This window comes from Calonectris borealis, chromosome Z (assembly GCF_964195595.1).
Source record: "Calonectris borealis chromosome Z, bCalBor7.hap1.2, whole genome shotgun sequence".
NCBI classification, from domain to species: Eukaryota; Metazoa; Chordata; class Aves; order Procellariiformes; family Procellariidae; genus Calonectris; species Calonectris borealis.
In genome coordinates, this window is record NC_134352.1 from 87,422,781 (window position 1) to 87,448,954 (window position 26,174).

General features: G+C 39.7%; 1 protein-coding gene across 1 annotated transcript; it reads right to left on the reverse strand.

Moving 5' to 3' along the window:
• Positions 1-1,681: 1,681 nt before the first annotated feature.
• LOC142075889 (protein ERGIC-53-like) lies at positions 1,682-24,910 on the reverse strand. The gene is made up of 14 exons (XM_075137949.1): positions 24,655-24,910; positions 22,966-23,120; positions 22,767-22,874; positions 19,387-19,448; positions 18,589-18,688; positions 16,353-16,476; positions 15,925-15,983; positions 15,174-15,306; positions 13,290-13,483; positions 13,098-13,168; positions 7,170-7,323; positions 6,305-6,426; positions 4,593-4,661; positions 1,682-2,306 (listed from the first exon to the last, which is right to left on the reverse strand). The coding sequence occupies exons 1-13, from the start codon at positions 24,869-24,871 to the stop codon at positions 4,625-4,627; spliced, it is 1,536 nt and encodes a 511-aa protein (XP_074994050.1). The 5' UTR covers positions 24,872-24,910; the 3' UTR covers positions 1,682-2,306; positions 4,593-4,624.
• Positions 24,911-26,174: the final 1,264 nt, after the last annotated feature.

The following is a 26,174-nucleotide window of genomic DNA, read 5'->3' on the forward strand; positions in this document are numbered from 1 at the left end:
TCTTGGGGAAGGTCTCATGAACCTTCCTAAGGGCAAAAGGCTTTCCAATGTTAGATTCAAAATTGACGACAACAAAAAGTGCTTTAAAAAGTTATTGGCCCTATTGGCACTGGAAACTGCTGAGAAACACAAGAGAGACTTGTGACAAAACTTTGGAAGACACTACATAGCTAGCTAGTGAATTGCTCACTTCATTGTGGGTTTAGATATTTATCACAAATCTGTGTATACAAATAATGAATAAACACTCAGACTGATAAGGAACCAACTGCTCACACAGTACCTAAAGCATCAAGTTTTAAGCACCTACCTTGGGTGTCAACAAGGACCTCCAGAATAATTCCCATTCCTGACAGGTGCTTTAACTACTGCCTATATTGAAGTTACAAACCACTTACTGCTTTTTGTTGATTATATGATGTGATGCTTAATGAAAACGTACGGACAGCTGCTAATTAAGTACTCATGTTGCCACTTCCTTTGCTTTAAATCAACATCCGTTCCCTCTAGCTTAAGTGAAATCAAAATTCAAGGCTCAGTTCCTCTGTTTTATCTGACAGAACTGGGCAATATGAAAAAAGCCTGTGTTCCATACCCAAAGAACACAGGCATCTCCAACCCCAGAATTCAGTCTCGAAACAGGCAAATCACAAAGAGCAAAATCTAAAAGCCTCAGAGAGGCCAACACAAAAATGCAATAGGCAGGCAAACATCCAAACTCCCAGCCTTTTCTAGAGACTCTGTTCCCAAAACACAGTCACAGCAGACAACTCCAACCACAGAATTCAGAAGTACCTAAGTGTTCTTTGAAAGGACCAAGACTCTCTACCCCCGGCTTCATCCCTCCAGAAGAGGGTGTTGCCTTTTATGTTAAGTCGGAACATTAGATCACTTGCACAGAAAGAGAGAAATATTTTAGGGCTTTCTCAGCTTGAACAAATTGAAGATTCCTCTCTTCCACCTATTACAGAAATTGCCCCTGGCTGGGGGAAAATGATGGTCAATGAGAATTCTTACTCCTCCTGTGGGAGGTTACCACTGACAAACACAGTTTACTGGACAGAAGAGTAAAAAAAAAAAAAAAAAAAAAAAAAAACACAAAACAAAAACAACCAAAGACCACCAAAACAAGAAAAACCCCAAGGAGACACAGACTGACTTGTTTTGGGCACGCATGTTGTATTCCAACAAACAGGAGCAGAGCACCCAGGTGACAGCAGTTTGGGGAATCTGGAGAAAGAACTCAGAGATACAGGCAATCTTCAGCTCAGAAAAAAGAGGTACTTTGTATACTCCAAGCAGCCAGCAAGCAACTCGATTTGCTGTTAAGAGACTGAGAAGTTGACATACTACTTTACATTTGACCCTAAATGGCCGATACTCTTAACACAAGCTTTTGAGCAAATCTCTTTTAGGTTAGAGTCACTCTTGCATTAGACTGCAACACAGAGAATATAATCCCTTCACACTGAAAAAACTGAGGCTGGATTCAGCGTATCTTTCTAACCAAGGCAGTCATCTGTCTCTTCAAAACAGGCAGAGCCTCAGCCTCTGAATGCCGTTAACTCTCCGTCATCAGGTAGGACTGAATCCAGATCTCAAAGCATTCAAACTCTCTGAACAACAGAGGGTAAAGAATGCTTCAAATACACTTGCTTGGATTTCATTGACACGTACCAAATTGAAAGAAAAAAGCTTACTAAAAATACGCATCTTTATTCAAATAAGGTTATCTCTGAACTCCAAGTGTCAATTTACATTAGTCAGAAACAAACATATGAAAATGTCAGCTGTTTGAATTTAAAACAACAGTAGACAGTCTTCGGTGTTACAGTAATTGATGCATTGATAAATGTCAAATTTTCTTCAAACAGGAAGTTAGGTAATTTATAAACCATATTGTGAATTTTGCTTTTGAAAGATTCAGGTGTGACTATGTATTTAATACACCCTGACCGGTACAATGAGATTCTCTAGTCACTGCCAAATATTTGCTAATCATCCACACTTCAAATACAATTATTAGACTTGTTCTCCCCCATATTGTCAAACTGGATTCCAAGGTGTCTTCTCCTCTTAGTCCTGAAATCTTACTTGATAAGAATCAAACATGCTATCAGCATTGAAAGAAACTTCTAGTAGCCAGCCATAACAGGAGGCTACGTTGACTGACAAATATTCTTAAAGTCCAAATTTGTTGCTATCACTTCAAGAACAAACAGGATAAAATTTGAGCTGGGCAATTGGGAGCTTTCCTTTGATCCAGTGAGTGACGAGGCAATTATGGAAGTTCCAAGGAGAGACGACTGTGAAATGAAGCACGAAGCAAAGTTACCACTTTTTGGATAACACAAAAGTTTCCTAGTTGCGCATGGGAGATATGTCACAAAACACAAAAGTTTCCTAGTTGCGCATGGGAGATATGTCAGACCCATGAGCAGCATAAACACACAAGCTGAGCCTCATACTGAAGATACAACTGTGGTTTCAAGTTTTCCCCTAGACACCATCCCCAGCCTTCTCTTCTTTCTAACAAAAGACACAAAAGTATGGGCTTCTCCAGCTTTAAAGCAAAGTTATGGTTGGATAAATTCACAGTAACAAAAAATACAGGCTTTCTCCAATTGATACATTAAAGCTGTTCCTCATTATGCCATATACGCACGTACTTATCAAAATACAATTGCTAGCCTTTCTGTATAAAGGGTCTTGCAAAGCCTGCTGTGAGAGAGGGAGTTCTGTTTAGGTGTTGCACTGATGCAGGAAGGCTTGCAATTGAAAGGAACAACACTGTACATTTTCAGAACAATTTAAGAAAATATATTAAGTTTAGTTAGAAGAGTCAGGGTTGTAATAGCTTAGACTCAAGGCACCTGTAAATATTTGCTGGTGTTGAAAGAACTGAATGGATAAGTTCCTATGTGTTATTCTGCCTTATCTGAAAAGTTTTTTTTCCACTGATTTACCCTATTTATCCAGCAAGATTAGCTTGAGGCAGTAGTTTCTCCAATTTTACAGCAAATCTTCTCAAATTTAGAAATGAATCTATAAAGCTATACCACTCACAGTATACTACATACTGTAGCTATGTAAATAGGTGTGTAGGTAGGATCGTTTTATTGGTATAGCACAGACATCCACTTTTTGGACACTGTATTTTAAGTGACAAAATATATTGCATAGGTTTATCATTTCTCCAAACTGACAGGCACAATACTGAAGTGTTCTTCATTACAGTGAATTTGGCAGCATGTGTTGCACTCCAAGGGAGTAGATTGTAGGAATGCAGTAGTATGCTAGATTCCACATAATTTTTGCAGATTCAGAAAAACAGATTAATAATTAAAAGTGAAATATCCTGATGCATTTGATTATTTTATAGAACTTAAAAAAACCCAAAACCCCCTATTCTAACTCTACACACAAAGAACTCAAGGACAAAGTTACCACAGATATGTAAACAAGGCAAAATGAGTTCATTTCACATTCCTAATTTGGGCTATCTGCTTTGTTTCTTTCCTGAAGCAAATGTTCACCTGATAAGCAGTATCATAAACACATGTTCAGTCTTATGCTTTTGATATTAAAGCAGGAATTGACACACAAAACTGGTTCTACAATAGCTGCTGGATTAGCAAACATGTCTGAAGCAACAGCTTGTAAAGAAATGAGTTAACACTCCATATCTGTAGTTTAGAATACTTGCCATGTCAAGATTTAAATCAAAGCATGTGTATTTGATACATGAAAGACACAAGACAGCTTTATAGAAGTAAAGACATATTCATACACTAAACATATCCTTAATAAAATCAGATTTGAAGAGGTATGAAGCAACGATATCTTCGCTGAAAGAGTTCCACAAATCTCCAAACAAAATTAGAGACAGACTTGAAACTTGAAGAAACTACTTTATCATGTTTTCTCTCACTGCCTAAAACCAAAACCCAAAATAAGGAGATAAGCCTTTATTTGCTTGTTCTGTTTGATTTCTATAATCAGGTATCAACAGTCAGACTGTTAAAGGCCTGTCTTTGTGTCCAGAATTAAAAAGTGCTTAAATCTGTATTTCATGAAGAGTTAGAGTTAACTAAATAATTCAAATCCAAGTGGTAAAGAAATGAAATGTTTATAAAAAATTTTTACTCTCCCCCAAAAAATAGAGACGAGCAGTTGTTTGGGGTTTGTTTTGTTTTGTTTTGTTTGTTTGCTTTTTTAAAAAAACTGGTATGTCAGGACACTTAGTGGCAAGCTTTCTGCACAAATCATCCACCTGCAATTCTCATTATGAACAACCACCAAACCTGGGTGTTTCAATTTCCTCCTCTGGAATCTTAACAAAAGAAGAGGAATATGTCATTTGCCTTCCAGTATTTATGAGAACGTTAGCTGAAAACATAGATAGGGTCCGCAGTCTTCCCCTATCTAGCATTTGCTCTGCTGCTCCCTAGTCTGTTTTTAACTTTAGCATTAACAGTTTAAATGAGAACTCATTTTGTTTAACAAAATTCAATAATTTACAATATTGAAGTATATCAAACACTAAAATTTCCCTCATTTACAGAAGTGTATAATTTTCTGTGCATACATACTGCTGTTATGTACACACAAAAGCAACAGGTCATCAAAAGAACTTTTTGGCTGCTGCTTCTTGTTGACTCCTGAAAGAAAAAGCAGAAGATAATTCATTAAGTACTTATAGTATAAAACTAGCTAACTTGTTTAAATAAATAAGTATTTCATTTATTTGGGGATTAAAAGATTCCATTCCTTGTCAACAGAGACTTAAGGAAATCAAATATAAGTCATATCACAAAAATAGGATATAATTTTTTCTCTTTACAAAGACATTGGTAGTGTCACTATAGTTCCAATTTTGCCTCAGACACAGAAGGAAACAAAACATTCTGGACAGAAACCAGAAACTGTGAAAGAACATACGAACTGATTTTTAAAATACTTTAACTAAAATTTTCTAAAGCTTCTCAGTATCTGATTGGCCTAAAGATCATCATAGAAAAGGAAACGCATGCAACTAAGCAGTGAAAGAATTTACTTGAAATGGGATTTCCTTTTCCCTCTGGCACAGAACATATTTATTTTCTTGGTGGATACAGATACCGTGGCTCAACCACACACAGATACTACACACAAAAAGAACTGAAGGGACTAGCTCCTCATTTGTCTTGGAAGCCATCTTTCCAGTTGATGGCATAACATGACATACGTAAGAAATGCACTCTCTCCACTTTGTAGAGAAGCAGACACACAATAAAAGTTAGTGCTATCAGCAGCATTGGTCTTATACTTAATACTAGTTATCCTTCCACAGAGGTAGCAAACAGCATTTTCTCTTTGAAGGGCAATGCAGCTATTTTGGTCCTTACTCCTTATCCTGGTTAGTGTGTGTGAGAAGCAGGAGGGAAGACTACCAAGCAAGTCAGTCCTTACTCTCAATAAGTTTTCCTTTCCATCAATGCAAATTTAATTTGAACATTATGACATTACAAGGAGGAGAAAGAGAACAGAAAAAGCATCCCAATTAGTTTGGGGGGGTGGGGGGGAAGTCCATACTCTATCGATATCATATGTAGGAGAGGGATGAAGAGATATGTATCGTAAAAACAAGTTCACTGAGGAATTTGTAAGATGGGATAAGTAGTTGTAGGAACACACAGCAAACTAAAAAAAAAAAAAAAAAAAATCAAATCACATCAGGTTTTGTTAAGATATTAATAAACTTCAGTAAGTCCAGCAGAGGACCACAAGAACGGTCAAGAGCTGAAGCACACGTCTCAAGAGAAGAGAGGGAGGGAACTGGGCTTGTTCATCCTGGACAAAAGAAGGCTTCAAGGGGTCTAACAGCAGCTTTCTAATACCCACAAGATGTTCTTGAGCAGACAGGGGCAGTTTCTTTACAGAGATCCACATTATAAGAAAGAGACGCAACAGTCAAATTGAAACAGGGCAGGTTCCCACTAGATACACCGTAGGAGCGGGGAAAGAATAAAAAAACTTCATTATGATCATTAAACATTTCCAATGGGGTCTGTAACAGTGGCAAATTTTCCATTCTTGGAGGTTTTTAAGACCTGACCAGTCTAAACACTAAGCAACCTGGTCTGAATTCAGTGTCGACCCTGCTTTGAACAGAAGATTGAACTAGAGACCTCCCAAGGTCTCTTCCAATCTGAATGATTGCTTGTTTTAAAGATGATTAACATAATCATACCATTGCAATTGCATTTCCAGCAGAAGTTCTAAAATCATTTGCCCTGTTATCTTTAAAGAAAAACATATTTACCTATACATGATATAACCAATGAATAACACCGTTTGCACAGCTACAAATATGAAGAAGTGTGTTGTAGATAAGCACGATGGAAACGGTGGCAAGTCTGGACACTTCGATTTCTCACTAGATGGCTAAAAAACAAGAACAACAATATTTGAGAAAAGAGCAAACAAAACATGCCATCAAAAAACTGTTATATGTAAGAAACAAAACAAGGTCTTCGCAACATGATCGAAAAATTGGAACACAAGCAGAAAACATAGACAGAAATGACACTACTCTGAAAAATCATAATCTTACTCCCTGTCTCACTTTCCCCTTTCACCTTTATGTTTCTCAGGTAAACTGACTGATGTTAATTTGAGGCTTATAGGGGAAAGAATAAATCTTTGGTAAATCAACGAAGAAATCAAGAACTTTCAATGGGATCATAAGTTAATTCAGCTTAATTGCTACCTAGGCTAGACTAAGGTGCTCCTGAATGTGAACACAGTCATCTTTCACACGTAGCGCCCTTAAGCAGAGCCTGCCCAAGTTTCCCCTGATTAAAGCTCTCCCTCCTGTGCAGAAGCAAGAGAATCTCCTCTGTATAGAGCTGTTAAGTAGGGGGACAAACACAAAAAAAGCACCCAGAAAACTTAATTGCTTGACCTTGTTTCCACAGGAAATTAGACTAAAAATCATGCTCTTTGTGCAAAACTTCTCATCAAGACACAGATCATGCAGTTAGGTCAAGGCAGTGCAGCTTTAGCAACACAGCTTAATGAAGGATTAATTGCTCCGTAAATTGCATGCTGGCTCACCCTAGCTTTTCACTAACAGCCAAATAAAGAAGTATTACAGTCATGCTTTACACTACCAGTACATAAATTACCATATTTCGTTGTACTAAATGCTCAATGTCCCTCTTCACTACATGAAGGTGTTCTTTGATGTCATTGAAGTGCTGAGTTGTTTCATAGACTCCTGCAGCAGAGCCAGGATGTTGAGCTCCACTGATCAACCTCAGAGTATCAGCCATGGAATTTCTGAAACAAGACAAACAACAAGACATCTTTCAGCACAGAACAGGTTTTCTACAAACAGCAGTTATTCTGGACACCTTTTAGTCCATTAAAATTAATTTGAAATACACAGTTGCCCAAAAAGGCAGAAAACATTTTTTCTAGCTTCCAAGAATACCTATCAAGAAATAATTCCTTAATCAAACTATGATTTTTTAAAAATATTTAATTCCGCAGACAGTTCCAATTTGTACAGTGTACCATCTCCCAAAGTCATGCTGAAAACAAGATAAACAATAGCAAATATTCTATTGCTGGACAGCTGCTTTGCCTGACTGATGAAGTCTAGAACAAGTGTTTTATCTGAGGCTCTTGACAAGGCTTTAGGATAAGCAGAGTTTAATGCAATCTTTGAAGAAAACCAAAAGCTGTTTGAAAAATAAATAAATAAAAGCAGTCATGTAAGAAACAAAAATAAAGAAGAGGCTTTAGGGATAAGAAAAGATTTAGATACGTCCTTGTTTCATGATTATCATTTATACGAGAAACTCATTTCCCATATGCATTGTCATAATACTTAACATTGTCTTAATGTGAATTCATTTTGCTTCTACAAATTAAATTCGTAAAAAGCTGAGGTTCCATAACTAATTCTGTTTGAGGTAAACTAGTCAATGAGAGAAAAATACTTAATCTCTAATCAATATGTTTATATAATTTTCCCCTACTGTGATGTCTCTTTTCAGTTGCAAAGAGGATTATTCTACAGCTAAAATATTTATCATGTGAATGTTAATCTCTTCATTATTAACGGAATAAACAATCAAAATGTATGTCTTTGGATTTCTTTTTAATTTACTTAAAACTTTACATTTTGTTCAGATGAGAGCTTACTTCAATGCCTTCAAGGTAACGCCCTAACTCTTTGTACAGTGGTCAACAATTTATCATAGTATCATAGAATGGTTTGGGTTGGAAGGGACCTTTAAAGATCACCTGGTCCAATCCCCCTGCCGTGGGCAGGGACATCTTTCACTACATCAGGTTGCTCAAAGTCCTGTCCAACCCGACCTTGAACACTTTCACAGAAGAAAGCAAACAAACAAACAAACAAACAACCCTGGCTTGAATACTATTCATTAAGTAAACTGGCGGCAACAACAACATATAATCATATTTGTGTTATACAAAATTATATTACTGATTTTTAAATGGCTCATATTCATTGTGAAAATGGCAAGTTAAGCATCAAAGCTTGAATGTTTACAAATAATCTTCATAAAGATGTTGCCCATCTTTTAGCTTTGCATCAGTTGCTCTTCATGCTATTAAAATTCAAAAACCACAGAACTAAAAATAAAATTAAAAAAAAAACAGGAGAAAAGAGAAAACTAGAAAGGTACATGGCACTATGACAACTCTCCAGAAGTAAAAATTGTGAGCATATATATATTATATGCTATATTAGTGTTACAGCAGCTTTCGCTCCAATATAAGAACTATGCAGCATGTTAAAACTACTTGAAGCAGCTACATACTAAGTCAAAGCCACACACTAAATTAATCTACATAATTACATCAAGTTGCAGATACACCACTTTAACAAAGAGGCATTTAGTAATTACAGCTCCCTACTAAATGCTGGATTAACAATATACTTTTCTTCAAACTGAAGGCTACCAGTTTTTCTTAAAAATATCACTTTAAAACACAAATCAGCTTAACATACTAGACTACCAGTATTCTACATGCTTCCCACGTAACCTAAAAAAAATTCTTTTCACTTTCAGTAACAAAAAGATCCAAGAATGCACCATTTCCTGTCGTCTTTGTGAAGGCTCAGTCCCAGCCCAGCAGATGGTAGAAGATCAATCATTTCCACAGTTACATTTCCAGTTATTCCAGATAACGTACTGCACTCTAGGCCAAATGGCGTTAGCCGTGGATTTCCGCAAAACTCTCAACGTTTACCACAATAAGCTCGTTTTTAATATTGCAAAGTTATCAAAAGGAGTTACCAAAACCCAGCTGTTTGCTTCTGTAAGCCACTGCAAGCAAAACTAATCAAAGCAGCTCTCACCTTCTCTCATTCTACATTTCTGGTTTGGAACTTATACATACAAAATGCATGCAAAAAACCCCTCATCTGTCCTAACTTAAATTAGCATATATGTTATCCAGAAATTATTTTATATTTTTGTATTGTCATTGTATAGATTATTTAAAGTAAATTGATTAATATTTACTTGTACTTTGAATTAGTGTTATAATGACCTATTTTAGAAGTAAGTTTTTCACTGGAAGATTTTTTTCTTAAATAACCTGTGCAAACCCATGCAACCACCATCATGACCACTGCCTAATAAACGCTGATAGTAATTCTGCCTATCCGCATCCATCACATTGTTCATCTTGCCCCACAATTTTCAGTGCTAGAACTCAAGTGCGACACTCATTTTGATCCTCTCCCTCCTAATACCACCATCCCCATGTAATTAACAGAAATCTGCACACCCACCTTCCCCCAGACTGATCCACTGTTTGTTAAAAGCAAAATAACCTCCCTAAATAGACACGGTCTGTATCAAATTTAATTTACATTTACTTTTGCATGAACAATACCATGCTGATAGTTTCTGTTGTATGAACATGCAAGATTCTTCTGTGATCAGATGATTAAGAAATCCACAAATCTTGACAAGAAAATTACTTGGACAGTAAGTCCTTTTCCTCCGGGATGACCAGCAATGCAACAGGGGGCTGTTCGTTTCTATCTATAAATAAAGCATTTCTTTAATCTAAGAAAAATATTAAGATGATGTTACACAAACTCATACCTAGTAAGTAGTCACTAAAAGGGCAGACTGCCAATGTTAACAAGAAAATCTAATTTTCTTGCAAGGTATAAAGATTTGTCAAGAATATTAACATAAAAGCTTTCGTGGAAGAACAAGTGCAAAAATGGAAGCACTCTAATCTTCATTCCACAAAAAACTGACCTACTTAAATAAATCACAAGAGCTGCCCTTGAACTAATACAGGAAAAAACACAACTGTTTCTATACTACAACATCAAGCTGTAAGAATTGTTTTTCTCCTTTTTTTAAGCCCAAAGTAAGGAATGTTTTAACTACTATAAATGAAGGGTTAAACCAACTTAAAGACATTCCTGCTAAAGACAGCAATTGTAAAACATCTTAGAAGCAATACACAAACATCCCTATCAAACAGGAATTTTCTCAGATTCATTTTAGCAGTACAGCACCTTCAAGATAAGATTTTTACTTCATTTGGTAACGTACTTTGAAAAGGTACAGTATACCTCTCAATAGATTTTAAAAACTGCACCTTAAAAAGCAAAATTATTAATCACATGGGAACTCGCAAGTGTCCCTGCAGAGAGGAAGTTACTGGCAGAAAGTCCTCTGACAAAAAAAACAAACCAAACAAACAAAAAAACCATCCCCAGGAGTCTTAATGTAGTACAGTTAGATTCCAGTAAGTTTCCCAAGATTGCCACACAACTGAATTCATCCAGGCAAGAAAACAGGTCTGTAACTGTCAAAGCCTCCTTTAATGTGATTATCTTTTGCTACAAAAGACATTGATATATCAGTTGACAGACCTGGTTTTCACACAGTAAATAAAAATTAGACCACAAAATATTCACTCCCGTAGAATAAAAAAAGTATCTTTTAAGTAAGAGCATGCAGCCCATGTGTAAAGAACAAACAGGCACTTCTATCACAAAAGAGTTTAAAAATGTTTTCCCATTTTTCTCTGACCTACAAGAAATGGGGACAAGATTACTAAAATGGTCTACACAATATATTGGCACATGAAAAAAACGCAACACATTTCTGTCTTCACTGCACAACATAAGTGACAGTAACTTAATATTAGAGGGCTTTTTTTTCCCCTTTTTTTTTTTTTTCCTTCTCCCCTTAAGTGCTGTATGACAATATGTCTTAGCACCTAACAAACCATAGAATTTTTAGTCACAGTTGGGTTTTCCAGAATCTCCACGGATGGAGACTGTAAAACCTTCCTGGGCAACCAACCTATTCCAGTGTCCAACTACCCTCACAAGTTTCTTTCCTTATGTCTATACAGAATTTCCTGTATTTCAGTTTGTGCCCGTTGCCTTTCATTCTGTCACTGGGTACTAGTGAGAAGAGCCTGTCTTCGTCTCCATCGCCTTCACCACCTCCAAAACCAGGTATTTACACCCATTCATAAGATACCCTCAGGCCTTTCCTCCAGGCTATACAATCCTAGATCCCTCAGCCTCTCCTTGTACAACAAATGCTCCAACGCTTTAATCGTTTTCATGATCCTTCACTTGACTCCCTCCAGTATGTCCATGTCTCTCTTGTACTGGGGTGCCCAGGACTGGACAGAGGACTCCACATGCAGTGTCACTAGGGCTGACTAGAGAGGGATGATCATCTCCCTTGACCCACTGGCAACGCTCGGCACCACGCAGCCTGGGATGCTGCTGATGGTCTTTCCTGTACGGGTGAATTGCTGTCCAATGTCCAACTTCTTGTCCACCAGGATCCCCAAGTTCTCTTCTGCAAAACTGCTTTCCAGCTGATCAGTCCCCTGGCTGTACTGATGGATGGAGTGACTCCTTCACAGGTGCAGGACTGTGGAAACTGCACTTTTTGTCCCCTTATTTTTCAAAGTTCAGGCCAAGAGAGGACATTAAATATTTTCCAGATCTGGCCCTTGTTTCAACTGCCATCAAGAAGCAATGCTCTCTCAAGGCCTAGCCCTACTCCTACTGATAAAAAAGGTTCATCTACAATGGAAATGAAAACCCCCAACCCAAACAAACAAAAAAACCCAAACCAATCCAAACAAACGCCTCCCCCAACCCAAACAAAAAACCACACCACCCCAACCCAAACAAAAAGAAAGAGAGGCCTCTGTAAGGCTTGTACACACTGGAATTCTGAGAGACTTGACATAAAACTGTAAATACTTTTCGTGATATAGAAATCAGTAACACTAACAAACCACTATGGAGCGATAATCAATGTATGAGCTTTAGGCAGTCATAGCAAAATCAGGGAAAAAACACAAAGACAAAATATACGTCTATATTGAAGAAAGAAGTGAACTACTTCAAAAAAACCAAAAATAATAATTAGGAGACTAAGCAATAAATCTCAACAACTCTTATTACATGCACAGACATTTTCATTTGTACAGAACTACTTCTCAGAATTACTTACATGCCTTTATAGGTTGTTTATACTAAACAAAACCTCAAATATCTCTCATATAATATTATCTAAATATAGTATTACAGATCTTATTCATAATATTATATAATAATAAACTCATAAAATCATTATATCATGAGTAGACTGACTATATGGACAAGATACTCCAATACACCTTTTTTTTTTTTAAAGGTTCACTAGCTATAAATCGAAGGCATTTATGCTCATGTTGTTATCAATGTCCAAAATCGGAGCAACAAATTTCCATGAGGTAGCAGGTTATCACATTAGCAGAAATAGATTGTTTTTAGAGGGACTGGACTTACGTGTTGAAGTGGAATCTCATGATAAAAAAAAAAGAGGCAAATTAGGGGGCTTAGCCACCCTAGGGAATTGAACTTACTTTATTATAGAAATTAAATGTATGCAGAGAATCATCACCGAGGAACTGACACAGAGAAATTACAAGTTTGTCAATATTCTCATAGGGAAATAATAAATAGGATTTAAAAGGTGGAAAATAATATAAAATTCAAAACACAGCCTTAATATTTAGAAAGCATTTACCTTATTTCATTTACTTGTCTAATGACCTCTTCTTGAGTTTTCACAACTGTCTCAATCTCTTGCTGGGAAACCTGGCGGGGGGTGAGGGGGGGCGGAGAAAAAGATCAACATATCTTGGAAAAAAGCAAATCAATCACGCTGCTGAAATTAGGCTGAGCTATCAATCACAGTGGGCTTTTTTTTTTTATTTACCTGTCCTTGTTGACCTGGAAAAACAGCTCCTCTTTTAGCAATCTCATCTGTGACTGCAGAGACGTATCTCCTCTGCTCATCCAGAATCATGTCCAATTGCCTGTTAAGCTGTTTAATTTCAAGATGAATTCGATTCTGTCCCTCAAAGATTTGCCTCAGTTCACGATCACTTACAGTTTCAAAAAGATCATCCGCTGATAAGAAAAAAGCACAGATAGTTCTTACACACATGCATTCTTCGTAAGTTGCATTGTATCATTTTTCTTGCACCCTTAAAGATTCCACATAAATACACTTTTTTCCTATAATTTGATATATTTGGTGTTTATTTACCATCAATGCCATGGCAAAGGATACCCAAATGGGATCAGAATAACTGAACAGAGATAACCACACATTCAAACTCAGACTCCATCTTAGAGTTCCTATTTCAATACTTGGGTAATGTGCAACATAAAATGGAAACAGGATGCTGTTATTATTATCTATCTTTGCATAAGCTAGCATTGTATTACCAACTAGCCTTCAGAAGAGACTTGCAGGTATTAAGTACAGCTACTTTTTAGAAAAAATAAGCTTTAAAAAGTAGCTTGAAAGAGAGAACTGACTGCACATTCTCAGTGAGTTCCTCCGCAGCTTCAACAACATCAGAAAGAAGGAAGTCCAAAATACTCTGGCAAAAAGATTATTATTTCTTAACAATGGAAGGCTGGACAATATTTCAAAAACACAGATGAAGTTAAAATGGTGCAGGACCTTTAGAGCAGTGATAACTTATCACTGTGCAAAAAAAAAAAGACAACCTGAAATTTCAGGTCTAGATGCCTGAAGTACATTCCTGACATGTGTGTGTTCAAATACAGCTAATTCAATCCGCAAAAGTAAGAAACAGACTGGCTTCCATTATATTTTCAAATAAGCAGATTCCTTTTTGCCCAGCAATTAAAAACAAAAAACAAAACCAACAAACAAAAAAAACAAAACAAAACAAAAAAAAACCCAACACAAGCAAACAAACAAAACCCCCACCATGTTCCATAGCAGAACAATCAAAGTCAAAGCACTTTGGCTAAACACTCAAAAAAGTAGGCAAGAGTCATTATTATAATCTTCCTAAATTAACTATAATTTGAAATCAGTGGAAAAACGCTGTTCAGTCTGAAATATCTTTAAACCAATGCTTGCTGAGAGCTGCAGATGCGTCGTATCAATAGTGGAAAGGGCAATTCTGCCTTACCCAGCCAAACTTAAATTTCTTATCAATAGCTTAAAATGCAACAATAAAGGCCACAGTTTTTAACAACATCAAGCTTGAAATTTGGTTATTAGCTAACCCAAATGCAAACATTGAACGCCAGCTAATGCTGTGGTGCTGAAACTGACAGAACGCAACACGTGTCCAATATTAGGCAAGCATTAAAAAGCTTTTCCAAGCAAGCACATGTTCCAGCACATCCACTAGCCCATCTTTAATAACCATCCATAAAACAAGATGAGAAAAAAACCACATTTGTTATGAATGTGCAGAAACAGACCAAAAAGATGACCTTTCAAATATATTTTCAAATAATCAAAAAGGCCATGCTTCCTTAATCATCATTTTACAGAGGAATGCATGATCTTCTCTCCCTTCTACTGTTCAATACAGATTCTCATTGTTCCCATCATGTTTCCATTCGTTTGTTTTGTTCTCAATCCAGGCATGACAAAAGGGATGTTTATATTTCAAACACTTTACAAACAAAAGATGAAAGATTCTTAAACAAAGTAAATAACATCAGCAGGAGCTTAGTAAAAATAAGTCAGAGTATCAGGCCCTAGTTCTGAATATCCCAGAAAGCAAACATTTTCCTTCACAACCGAAAAATCACTCAAATAACTTGCCTGGCTGTCCTTGCACAGCAGGATGTTCCTTTTGAAATTCTTCTTTCTTTTTATCCAATTCTTGTTGAAAGTGTTCAAACTCTTCTTGATACTTCTCTTTATCTTTCTGAGGAATTTCTGCACCTGGTGTTGGCTTTAAAACATTATCGGGGGGGGGTGGGGTGGGGTGGTGTAGATTTTTTCACATTCTCCACCACTCCTATATAACTTATTTTGCAGCAAGGCTGTTCAGATTTCAGATTTGAAGACATAAAACAATTAGTGGAGCACATTGATATATTAAGTTGAAGTGAGAAACCAGACATTCCTACGGAGACCCATAGCTTTTTCCTGATACATGCGTACTTTCTGCGATTAAAAAGAAATCAAGTTTTACAAGGATAGATGCTGCTTAGCAGTAGAGAAGTGTTCTAGAGGTATGGGAAGTTGAAAGTAAGAATAGATTACTTGTCCACTTTCCAAGCAAAGTGTACTTTTTAGTTTGTTTTCTCTGCATGTTTTGATCTAATATCAGGATTTTTGTTTATTCAGTGTTGCTTCAAGAATTCTGGTCTTGAAAATGTTAATTAAAGTATCACCGAAACATTACAGTGTTAATCTCATTTTTTTAAAACAGATGACAGCACAGCTACATGCTAAAATCCTGAATCAGGGATGCCAAGTATGACTTCAGAGAAAATGCCATAATCTGGTGCTACATATAAAACATATAGAATAACATAGTTTATTAATTATGCATAAAAAGGCTTACTACTTCCTTCCCGGGCTCAGTCAACTGGAAGGTCAGAAACGACAGGACATCATGATCATCTGTATTCAACACACAAAACAAAAAAACACTGTTCATTGCTACTGCTACACGTTACAAATCCTGGTACTTCCCAAGTCAACCTTGCACTTGCAAAGGATCTTCAGGCAACAGTATTCTCCCAAAATCCTCCCAAGAGTTTATGCAGTGGGGAATGAGACTGCGCAATGTCTTTGTCAGGACAAATTGAAAGTTCTTCTGCTCTAGCCAGGAAAAGGCCTAAGCATATCAGTAATTTGGGAATGGGAGAGGATTAATTACATTATCATGGTCAAAAATTGGTATAATGGATCAACACTAGCAGTAAAAAAAAATTCTCTCTTGCAAGCCCTGCAAGTCTCCATTCGTTCACAATTTCTAACATTTGCTACCTGCAAGTCCCCCTGTTGCTGCAGATATTCCAAAATATCCTTGTGATGGCAACACCATATCTTCCACTTTCGCACAAAATTCATAGTCTTCTTTATCCGGAGTGAAGCCATTGTTAATTAATACCTAAAAGGATAAACACTTACAATTTTTACCACATAAATCTATTTGTGTTAATTGCTTTGTCAGTTTACAGTAATGGTCACAAATACAACTTACCGGATAATTCAGCAGCTGATACTAGAAACCAAAAACTATTTCTTTTCTGAAAGACGCTTTTTACAAAGAAAATGTATAAGCTTTCTATTTTAAAAAGGAAAAAAAGGCCTGATTCAAAGTTCAGCATGAACAAAAATTCAACATTTTCTATTCATCACCTAAGAGGACATACTGCATAGAATTCAGATACATATAAAATGTATTCATTTCAGTTATAAGAAGCAGAAAGGGATCTGGGGATTGATGGTAGGCTCGATATGAGTCAGCAGTGCCTGGCAGCTAAGAGGGCAAACCGCATCCTGGGGTGCATTAAACATAGTATAACCAGCCAGTCAAGACAGGCGATTATCCCACTGTATTTAGCATTGGTGCGGCCTCACCCCGAGTACTGTGGGCCCCACAATTTTAAAAAGGATGTTAAGGTACTTGAATGTGTACTTGAAGGCAGACAAGGGCAACAAAGCTGGTGACAGGGCTGGAAGGCCTGTCCTGTCAGGAGCGGCTGAGGACTCTGGGTTTGTCTCGTTTGGAGAAAAGGAGGCTGAGGAGCGACCTCATTGCTCTCTGCAGCTTCCTGAGGAGGGGACGTGGAGAGGGAGGTGCTGATCTCTTCTCCCTGGTATCCACTGATAGGACGCATGGGAATGGTTCAAAACTGCACCAGGGGAGGTTCAGACTTGACATTAGGAAGTATTTCTTTACCGAGAGGGTGGTCAAACACTGGAACAGGCTTCCTAGAGAGGTGGTTGATGCCCCATGCCTGTCAGTGTTTAAGATGCATTTGGACAATGTTTTAACTTTTGGTCAGCCCTGAAGTGGTCAGGCAGTTGACTAGATGATCATGGTAGGTCCCTTCCAAATGGAATTATTCTATTCTATTCTAAAACTGATCATGGTGTAATAATATCAACTCCGGTTCAAGAAATCTCTGACTCAGGGATCATTAAAGGCCAGCCTATCCCAGTAATGTTCTGGGCAACACAAATTTTTGGTCTGATCTAGAAGAGTCATCCCTTACTCTTCTCAGGTTGATTTTAAGCTTGCAGAGATTCTCTCTTCCTCCACAGATGCATTTGCAGAACTGCTAATGTTAGCAGCAACATTTGGGCCAGAAGAGTTCCTAGAAAAGGCATCAGGGACCAGGTGCATTCAAAAAGAGACCAGCCTCGGAGTCTGAAATTTAATTTTCATTCAAGAGTAACAGATAGCTTTTACCATTGCATGGTACAAGGTCCAGGCTCTTTTCGGTGCATTAATGTTTACTTTTAGAGAAACTTTTACTACAAAATGACAGCTGTGTGTTTTATGGCTAATACCTATCAATAGTACCTTTTCAGAAGAAATCAGAAGCCAAGAAACACAGGCTTCATAGCTGTCGCAACCGAGCACTACATTAGTATCTTTCTCTCCTTAATTAGAAGGAATTCACAGTCATCTGAATAGTATTTAAGAAGTCTTGAAGACTCCCTTATACGTGTGGTTTTCTATCTTGTTTAATCTTCAAAGCCCTACTACTTCTTGGAGGTGGGAAGCCTCAAGTAGCGAATTTAAATCTGCTGTCAAAGAGCGAGCTTTGGTTTTTTAGTCACATTTCAAGAACCTCTTACAATCAGCTACAAAACCCTCTGCAGCTCAGATCAGCTTGAGAAATACCGTTCAAGTTAAGGAACTGCTCAACCACTTGGAAGCTGAGGAACAGATGCTGGCTTTGGGACACTTCTACAGGCAAGTCAACAGCAACAGAAGGGTCTGAGCACATGTGAGTACATTAGCACAACTGACTCCTAAGTAACATCCGAAAAATCGGCAATACCTGCTGAGTCAGATGCACTAATGTAGCTAAAAACTTGTCTAGCATTTGAACATACTGCACCTCCTTCCAACTTCTGCTACCAAGCTCAACATTTTCAAAAATACTGGAATTAACATATGGGGTCTTTGGGTTTTCAAATAGTTGCAACAATCTCACACTTAAAAAGCTGAGAAATATGAGTAATTAACTTATTTCAGAGTACTTACAGTCAATGTTTTTTGGTAGTATGTTATCTTTACTCGAACAGGATAGGGCTTGTTACGAAAGTCCCTCTGACAGGATGCCAATGCTTGTGTGGAACCATCACTATGCAAGAAGACAACTTGCATAAAACTATACCTTATGATTTATCAGCTAAGACAAAAAAGCATCAATGTATCACTAAGTAACATCATGATAGTTTTTCAATATGCAAGTTTTTCAAAAGCTGTCCCACGACTGCACTGAGCTTTTCTGAAATCTGGGACCAACAGTACTAGATGCTTTACACAGGACACAATATAGATAGAATGCAGTAATGGGGAAATCTATTTGCTTCTAAGATATATATATGGGGAAATAAGCTATAGTCTGGACTGCACCAACTAAGCCAGACACCTCTCTTCTCAGGGAATCCAAAAAGATGTCAACTGTGTTGTCGACAATAAACAATCAGAAATCAAAATTAAAGCAATTAATTTTAGAAACAGGCAAGTAGTTTTCAGTTAGTCACTTTTGTCAGTTATTCGCTGCGTGAAAGATATCCACAAGCAACGAAGAGGTAAAAAGTCTGTACTTCCATTTATCTGAGTTCACCCATCCCAAAGGACATATGCTATTTAAATATCCATCAGTTGCCAATTTCTGTGCTGTTACTGCCAAAACAGTGTTTTAACAAATAGAAAAACGTAAAGGAAACAGCAAACTTTCATATGAAAGAAACCTTTACGCTTCTCTAAGAGTTTCATGCAACATTTCATCATTCAAAAGCAAACACTGATCATTAACACTGAAAATAAACTTACTTCTGATGGTCATACAGAAGTTTTCCATTGTTGCCTACAACAATCACTCCAGGATTGTTTTTCTAGAAAAAGAAATAGCAAACAAAGTGAACAGTTTAATTTGAAGTGAAACATGAGTAGCATGACTGATAGCCTTTCTGCGATAAAGCAGCTAAAGTCATTAAACTACAGATACACCACCAATGTTTTTATTCTTTCTGTACTTCAGGATTACATAAGCAAAATGACTGAGTAGCACTGTGTCATGCTGCATGCTTTGCAAGAGACTGCTACATTCTTTGCATAGTTAGGGGTGAAAAAACCCACACAAATTAAGTTCCTGGATATACTACCAATTACCATCATTTGACAAACACAGAAACATAAAAGCCACAGATAGGAGAAATATGTATGTAGTGAAGACACAGATCTTAAAACTAATAGGTAACTTAATATATCCAACTTTGGCTACATAACACTGGAAAAACATCCAAACAGACACGATGTTGACATCCTACTGACCTTGTCACAGTCATTAGAAAAACCTCTGGAGCTATCTGTCAGAGACTAAACAGAGCCTGTTGAACGCATCCCCAGTTACATAAATTGCTAGAGGATAAGAACAAGCTAAAATGATAATGTCAGAACAGATTTACAGTGCTGTTCCGGTTGCCTCCAGGAGTTTATGAAGTGAACTCCAGTTTTTACAAGAGCACAAGATTTCAGAGTTAATCTGCCTCCTCCCTTCAACATTTCAATTCATCATCTCCTGAAGCATACTGCTTTTTGCTGGGATAGAGTTAAATTTCTTCCTAGTAGCTTGTATGGGGCTATGTTTTGGATTTATGATGAAAACAGTGTTGATAACACAGCAATGTTTTAGTTATTGCTTATGCAGCCTCAAGGCCTTTTCTGCTTCTCACAGTCCCCCACCAGCAAGCAGGCTGGGGGTGCACAAGAAGTTGAGGGGACACAGCCGGGACAGCTGACCCCAACTGACCAAAGGATATCCCAGATCATATGGCATCACGCTCAGCAATAAAAGCTGGGGGAAAGAGGAAGGGGGGGACATTCAGAGTTATGGCATTTGTCTTCCCAAGTCATCGTTATGCATGATGGAGCCTGCTGTCCTGGAGATGGCTGAACACCTGCCTGATGATGGGAAGCAGTGAATGAATTCCTTGTTTTGTTTTGCTTGAGCACACAGCTTTTGCTTTGCCTATTAAACTGTCTTTATCTCAACCCACGAGATTTCTCACTTTTCCCCTTCCGATTCTCTCCCCAATCCCACCAGGGGGGAGTGAGCGAACATCTGTGTGATGCTTTGCTGCCTACTGGGGTTAAACCACAACATAAAGGAATATACTGTCCCACTAGACAGATTACCAGCTCTTAAGAAAACAAAACAAAACTCAGATTTCAAGAATTCAAGAAATAATGTCCTTCTCAATTCACAGTGGTGGGGTAGCGTGGTCCTTTGTCTTCAATAAAGCACTACAATCAAACTATCTGTTTCTTTTCCTTCATCACACAGATTGTGACAACAACAGAACAGTACACTGGTATACAGAAATACACCAGTGTTTCTACTTCTCAGCAATGCAGTTTGGATAGCATAATTGCTTCAACATCAGTATTACCTGCTCAGTACCACTGGAATACTTTAATGTCATCTTCTTACTGTTTATTTCAGTTTAACAACAGTAATACCGAATTAGTTCAGAGCATACTTGCATATATTCTGCACGAAGCGTGTACAAACAGTTCAATTTCAAAGCACTCATGAATGCAACCCAAGTCTAATCTACCTTAGAGCATAGTAGACAGCTACTAACAAAAGTATTCAATGCTAATGGTTGATGAGTGGTCCAATTTCTGCCGAGGATCTGTCTGGATGGATGCACATACAAGAACTTGAAAGATAGTAGAGAATCCAAAGTGGGAAATAACTTCTCGATTTTTTGCCTCCAAAGGTCACAGGAAAGATGTGCTGTAAACTCTTGTGACATTTAGTGTGCTTCTTACAATTTCAGATGTTTAGAGCTATGAAATTGTATTTCTTTTTAAAAAGGTCTTGTCACTATTTCTACAGAGAAATAAAAATTCAACTCTAGTATAATCTATAGCCTTAGAAGGAAGAGAAAAAAGGCTTTGCAGTTTTTAAATCAGCATCATAACCAGGGTGCCTTGAGTTGGCAGTGTTAGATGAACTCTGTTTCTGGATGCTGGCATATTAGGCTCAGAACCAGTTACAGCACCAAACATCTTCCAGTGAACACACTAAAACAGCACCAAGAAGGATTCTTCCATACTGGGACCGAAGAAAGTAACAGGTTGTCATTAAAAAAAGCCTCACAGTATTTAAGACACGTCAGACCAATACAGCCATGACGAAGACTTTTGTTTTGACTAGAAGTGACACATCATCACTTTCTAAAAAAGGGTTTCTCACCACACTGACTAAGCTTGTCATGATCAGAGTCCCAGTGCTATCAAAGTTCTGGCAAACAGTGTTGTCCGCATGCAGTTTTGGTAGATGGCATCTTCAGCCAGCTAAACTATGCCCGTGTCCATATTCATGCCAGAAGTCAGAAAAAAAGGAAAAAAAAAAAAAGGGATTTTAAAATTCTTAGTAAATTGAACAATACTCTAATTCTGTGTCTTGTCTTTGAAGATCGGAAATATAAACGTCACCTTCAGTCTTTCAACTTTTATATATGATGAAGTATGCTGTATATCAAAAGCCATCTGTAGGAAAAAAGCTTGTACACCTACAAAAATATATCTAAAACATCTAAAAGCAAGCCAAAGGAGTGCAGGTAAAGCAAAAGAAGCAAAGCAGACCTACTATGTATTGGTAAAGTTTCCCAGGATCATTCTGGACTGGAAAACTGGAAATTCAGAACAGCAACTGTCACCCCCGTCTGCTACAGCATTTTTGCTGCTGAACTACGCAAGGCAGATTTGTTGCAAGAAAAAGAGCATCTTTAAAGAGAGATATAGAAATTTGTGTTTCCGCAGTGTCATGTTTTGGTACAATATGCCTCTTCCAAAGCACGCATCTTCAGATGTATCAACATTTCAAATTGTGCATGGACATTCCAAATTTCAGCTTGTACATATGTACATGGCATTCTCCCTCCAAACCTAACACATGAACCAATGTTCAGTGGAGATTCACTATGTGTTATGCTTCAACTTTCAAGCTTTAAAAAAAAAAGTGTGAAAAAGTCTAGTAAAAAAATCTATAAGGGAAACATGACTATTTTAATTTATCCCTTCGAAGTGAAGGGGAGGAGAGTAGGAAAATAACACCCTATTTTTTTTCACAAAGTTATATGTACAAAACAGGCAGGAAATTAATTTATAACATTCGCTAGAAGAGTTTGCTTCCAACTAACCTTTCCATCATTGTCAAAGGAATCAAAGAAAATTCCAACACCATTCCATTTATCAGCTGCCCCGAAAACAGGACCTTCCAAGCCTTGCTCTTCTGTAAACCAGATCGCCTATTACAGAAAGCAAGTAAGAGTCATAAGTCAACATTCAGTATTTAAAGCATGTCTTTTTTTTTTTCCAGTTAGATGAAATTCTTAATACCAATCCATCAGCTCCAATGCGGCCTCTTCCTGTAACTCGAAAGGTCACTTCGACTTCCCAATATTCAAATATTGACTTGTTTTTTGTCCACACCGATCCTCTTTGGCTTTTCAAAGATGTTGTTATACGAATCTGATCTGCACTTGGTATGGCATCTAGAAAGGAAAGGAACCAACACTGAATATATGAAAGAGAGAGTATTGCAAGTGCTTAACTAGCCAATTAACAAATCCTCTAAATTCACAAAATTTTCTGGTCTCCTCAACTAGAGAACAGTTTTCAAAATAACTTTTTAGTGGAGTACTTGAGAGGGGAAGAAAAAACCCAACCCCCCACACCTCTACTTTCAACAACTTACTACTGCTTTACAGAAGACTCAATCACCTTCCATTTGGGACCATAATGCACAACTTAAACAGAACACTGGTCTTGCTGTTAAGATACGTATTAAATTAATTTAAAAAAGAGTCAGGTTTAGCTTTCTGTTGTATCCCACATGACTTTTCACAAATCACAGATTTCTGTTCTGCTTTTTAAAAACAATGTTCTAATTTTCTGTTTTAATCGTTTAAAAGAATAATAGGCGTACATTTAGAGAGATATTCATTCACTTTATTTTTGTGATTATCTGCTTAAAAAGCAGGAAATAAGCTCATCTATAGACAGTTTCCTTCATGTCACTTGTAGCACAATGTCAAATAAGAGCCAAAAATTAATACTCATGAATTAACCAAAATAAACTAAATGAAAGCCTGTCAAAAAAATAAAAACACAGCAGAAGTTACTGCAGAGAAACTATACAAAGGTAGAACCTTATGTACAGTAAATATCAATACATTTTACAAGGCGGGGAACTTATGGAAGACCAGATGCCTTTTTGAGTACAATCAAATCCTTAACCCATACTGCAGAGGATACATAAATTGCATAAACTAAACTCAATCAAGTCACAATGTCCATTTCAAGCTTTTATACTATGAAATTCAGCAGCAGTTCTAGCCACACAGAAGCGAGCGGCTTGCCTCAGGCACACCGTACAGGCGTGAGGCCGACTCTCATTTCGACCAGCAGTGACACATCATCACTTCACACAGAAGTTTCACACCGTCTTGAGTCAACTCCTCACAGCCACGGAGCTACCACATCACAAAAAAGCCACCGGTAACGCCGAAGCGCACGTCAAAGAAACGGGGGGAGGATGTGCGGGCATTTCACCGCTATCACAGCACTCCCCTGTCCCTCTGGCGCTACGTGGAAATCCGCAGGACAGGGCCCAGAGGGCGCGCGGGGCGGACGGCCCTCGAGCCTAACGGCGCGCTCGGTCCGCCCTGCCCGCGGCAGGGCCCTGCGAAGGAGGCAGAAGGCGCGGGGGGCCGGGGGGGGTCCGGCTCCTCTGCCTTTTGGCAGCTGCAGGCCACAAGAGCTCCCGCCGCTTTCACCCGATGCCTTGGCGGCCCCCGAAGACCAAGGCTGACCCGTCCCGCCGGCCCCGGCCACCTTCGCCGTGCCCGTCAGCTCCCCGGCCACGGCTACGGCCTGTGGCGGCTCCTTCCCGCGCTTCTTCCTCAAGTAACAAGGATTACGTGGCCCCCGCGGGGCCGGCCACAGCGGCCGGCACGGCAGGAACATGGCGCGGCGCGGCCCGGCCCGGCCCCGCTCGCACTCCGCCGCCCCCCGCCCGGCACTTACTGCCCGTGTGCACCCAGAACGGCACCGTCCCATCCGCCTGCACCAGGTGCGGCCCCTTGAAGCTGTACTTGTACTCAAAGCGGCGGTGCGGCAGAGCTGCCGCCGAGCCTTCCGCCGCCGCCGCCTGCCCGAGGGCGAGCGGCAGGCGGCCGAAGGCGAGCAGGGCACCGGCGAGGAGGGCCGCCGCCAAGCCACCCCGCTGCGCGCGCGCCGCCATCTTCGACCGTGCTGGGGGACGCCGGGCACAGCCAACAGGGCGCCGCCCGATTGGCCGAGCGCGGAGGCCGGGCAAAGGGCAAGGCGGGGCGGGGGGCGGGGCGGCGGGCGGGGCGGGGCGGGGCGGCCCCGCGACGCCGGCAGCTGAGCCTCGCCCCCAGCCCATCGCCCAAGGGGGCGCCAGCGTCTCCCGCCCCGCCGCCGGGGGCCCGGGGAGGCGGGGCTGGCTGTGGCGCTTGTGCGGAGCGGTGGGAGGTCGCCGCTTCTGGGTGGAGAGGGCGAGCCGGGCCGGGCCTCCGCCTCCTCCCGCTCCCCGTCTCCCTCCCCCTCCCGCGCCCCGGGGGGGGGCTTCTGCTCTCCGGCCGGGCGGGCACACGGTGCAGCGGTGCCGCGGGGTGATTCTTCCCTGGGAACGGAGGGGTCCAGGAGAGCCCGAGACTCGGCGTCTGGGAGGGAGCCGGGCTCTAGCGGTTCTGAGCGGCCCCGGGTCCGTGTGAGCCGCCGGGGGAGCGGCGCTGCCGAGGCCGTTCCCCGTCCCCTCAGAGGTGCCCGCGAGGCTCCGCAGGGCCGCGGCGGTGTGAGCAGCTGTGGGAACGCCCTGCAGGCCGGAGGCGTTCTCCTCCGCTGGCAGCTGGGGCTTAGCGGGCCCTCCGGCGGTCTGCGTTCTCCCTTGTACTGCGGCCTCCTGCACGGCTGCGTGCGGTTAACAGCCTGCAGAGTGTTTGAAGGGTAAATAATCTGTTCTTTTCCCTCAATATTACTTCCTTAGCAAAGAACCCTCTTACACAGGCTCTATCTGTTCATTTTTAGAATAGTCAGAAATCCTGCAGAAAAAAATACACCGTTTCTCACAACATACAAGACCAGCCTTCTTCCGTGGAAGTGAGCAAAGCAAACCTTTGGTGACAGTCACGCCCTCGACTATGCGAGCTGACAGTGGTGAAAGTTCGTTAGTGATCCGGACACTGCTTCAGAGAGGGTCAGATATATAAAGGTGAGAAATACGGATGTTTGTCAGTGTGCAGCATCACAGAGCAGGGGCAGGTGTCAGTTTTGTGTCACTGGAGCGGCGGTCCACCTGATCAGAGTGTGCCCCTGGTACTGAACAGAGTGTGCCCCTGGTAAATCCATGACTGAACCAACAGTTAAAACTTCCTTTTTCATGCTTAAATACCATTTATCGATCTGTCACAGCCTCATTCCAGAAGAAGATAATTACCAGGGGTGGTTTTTTTTAGTTTCTTTCTTCCCTTGTGTTTTGTTCTACCTTTTTCATATCCACTTGTTTCTGACATCCCTTCTCT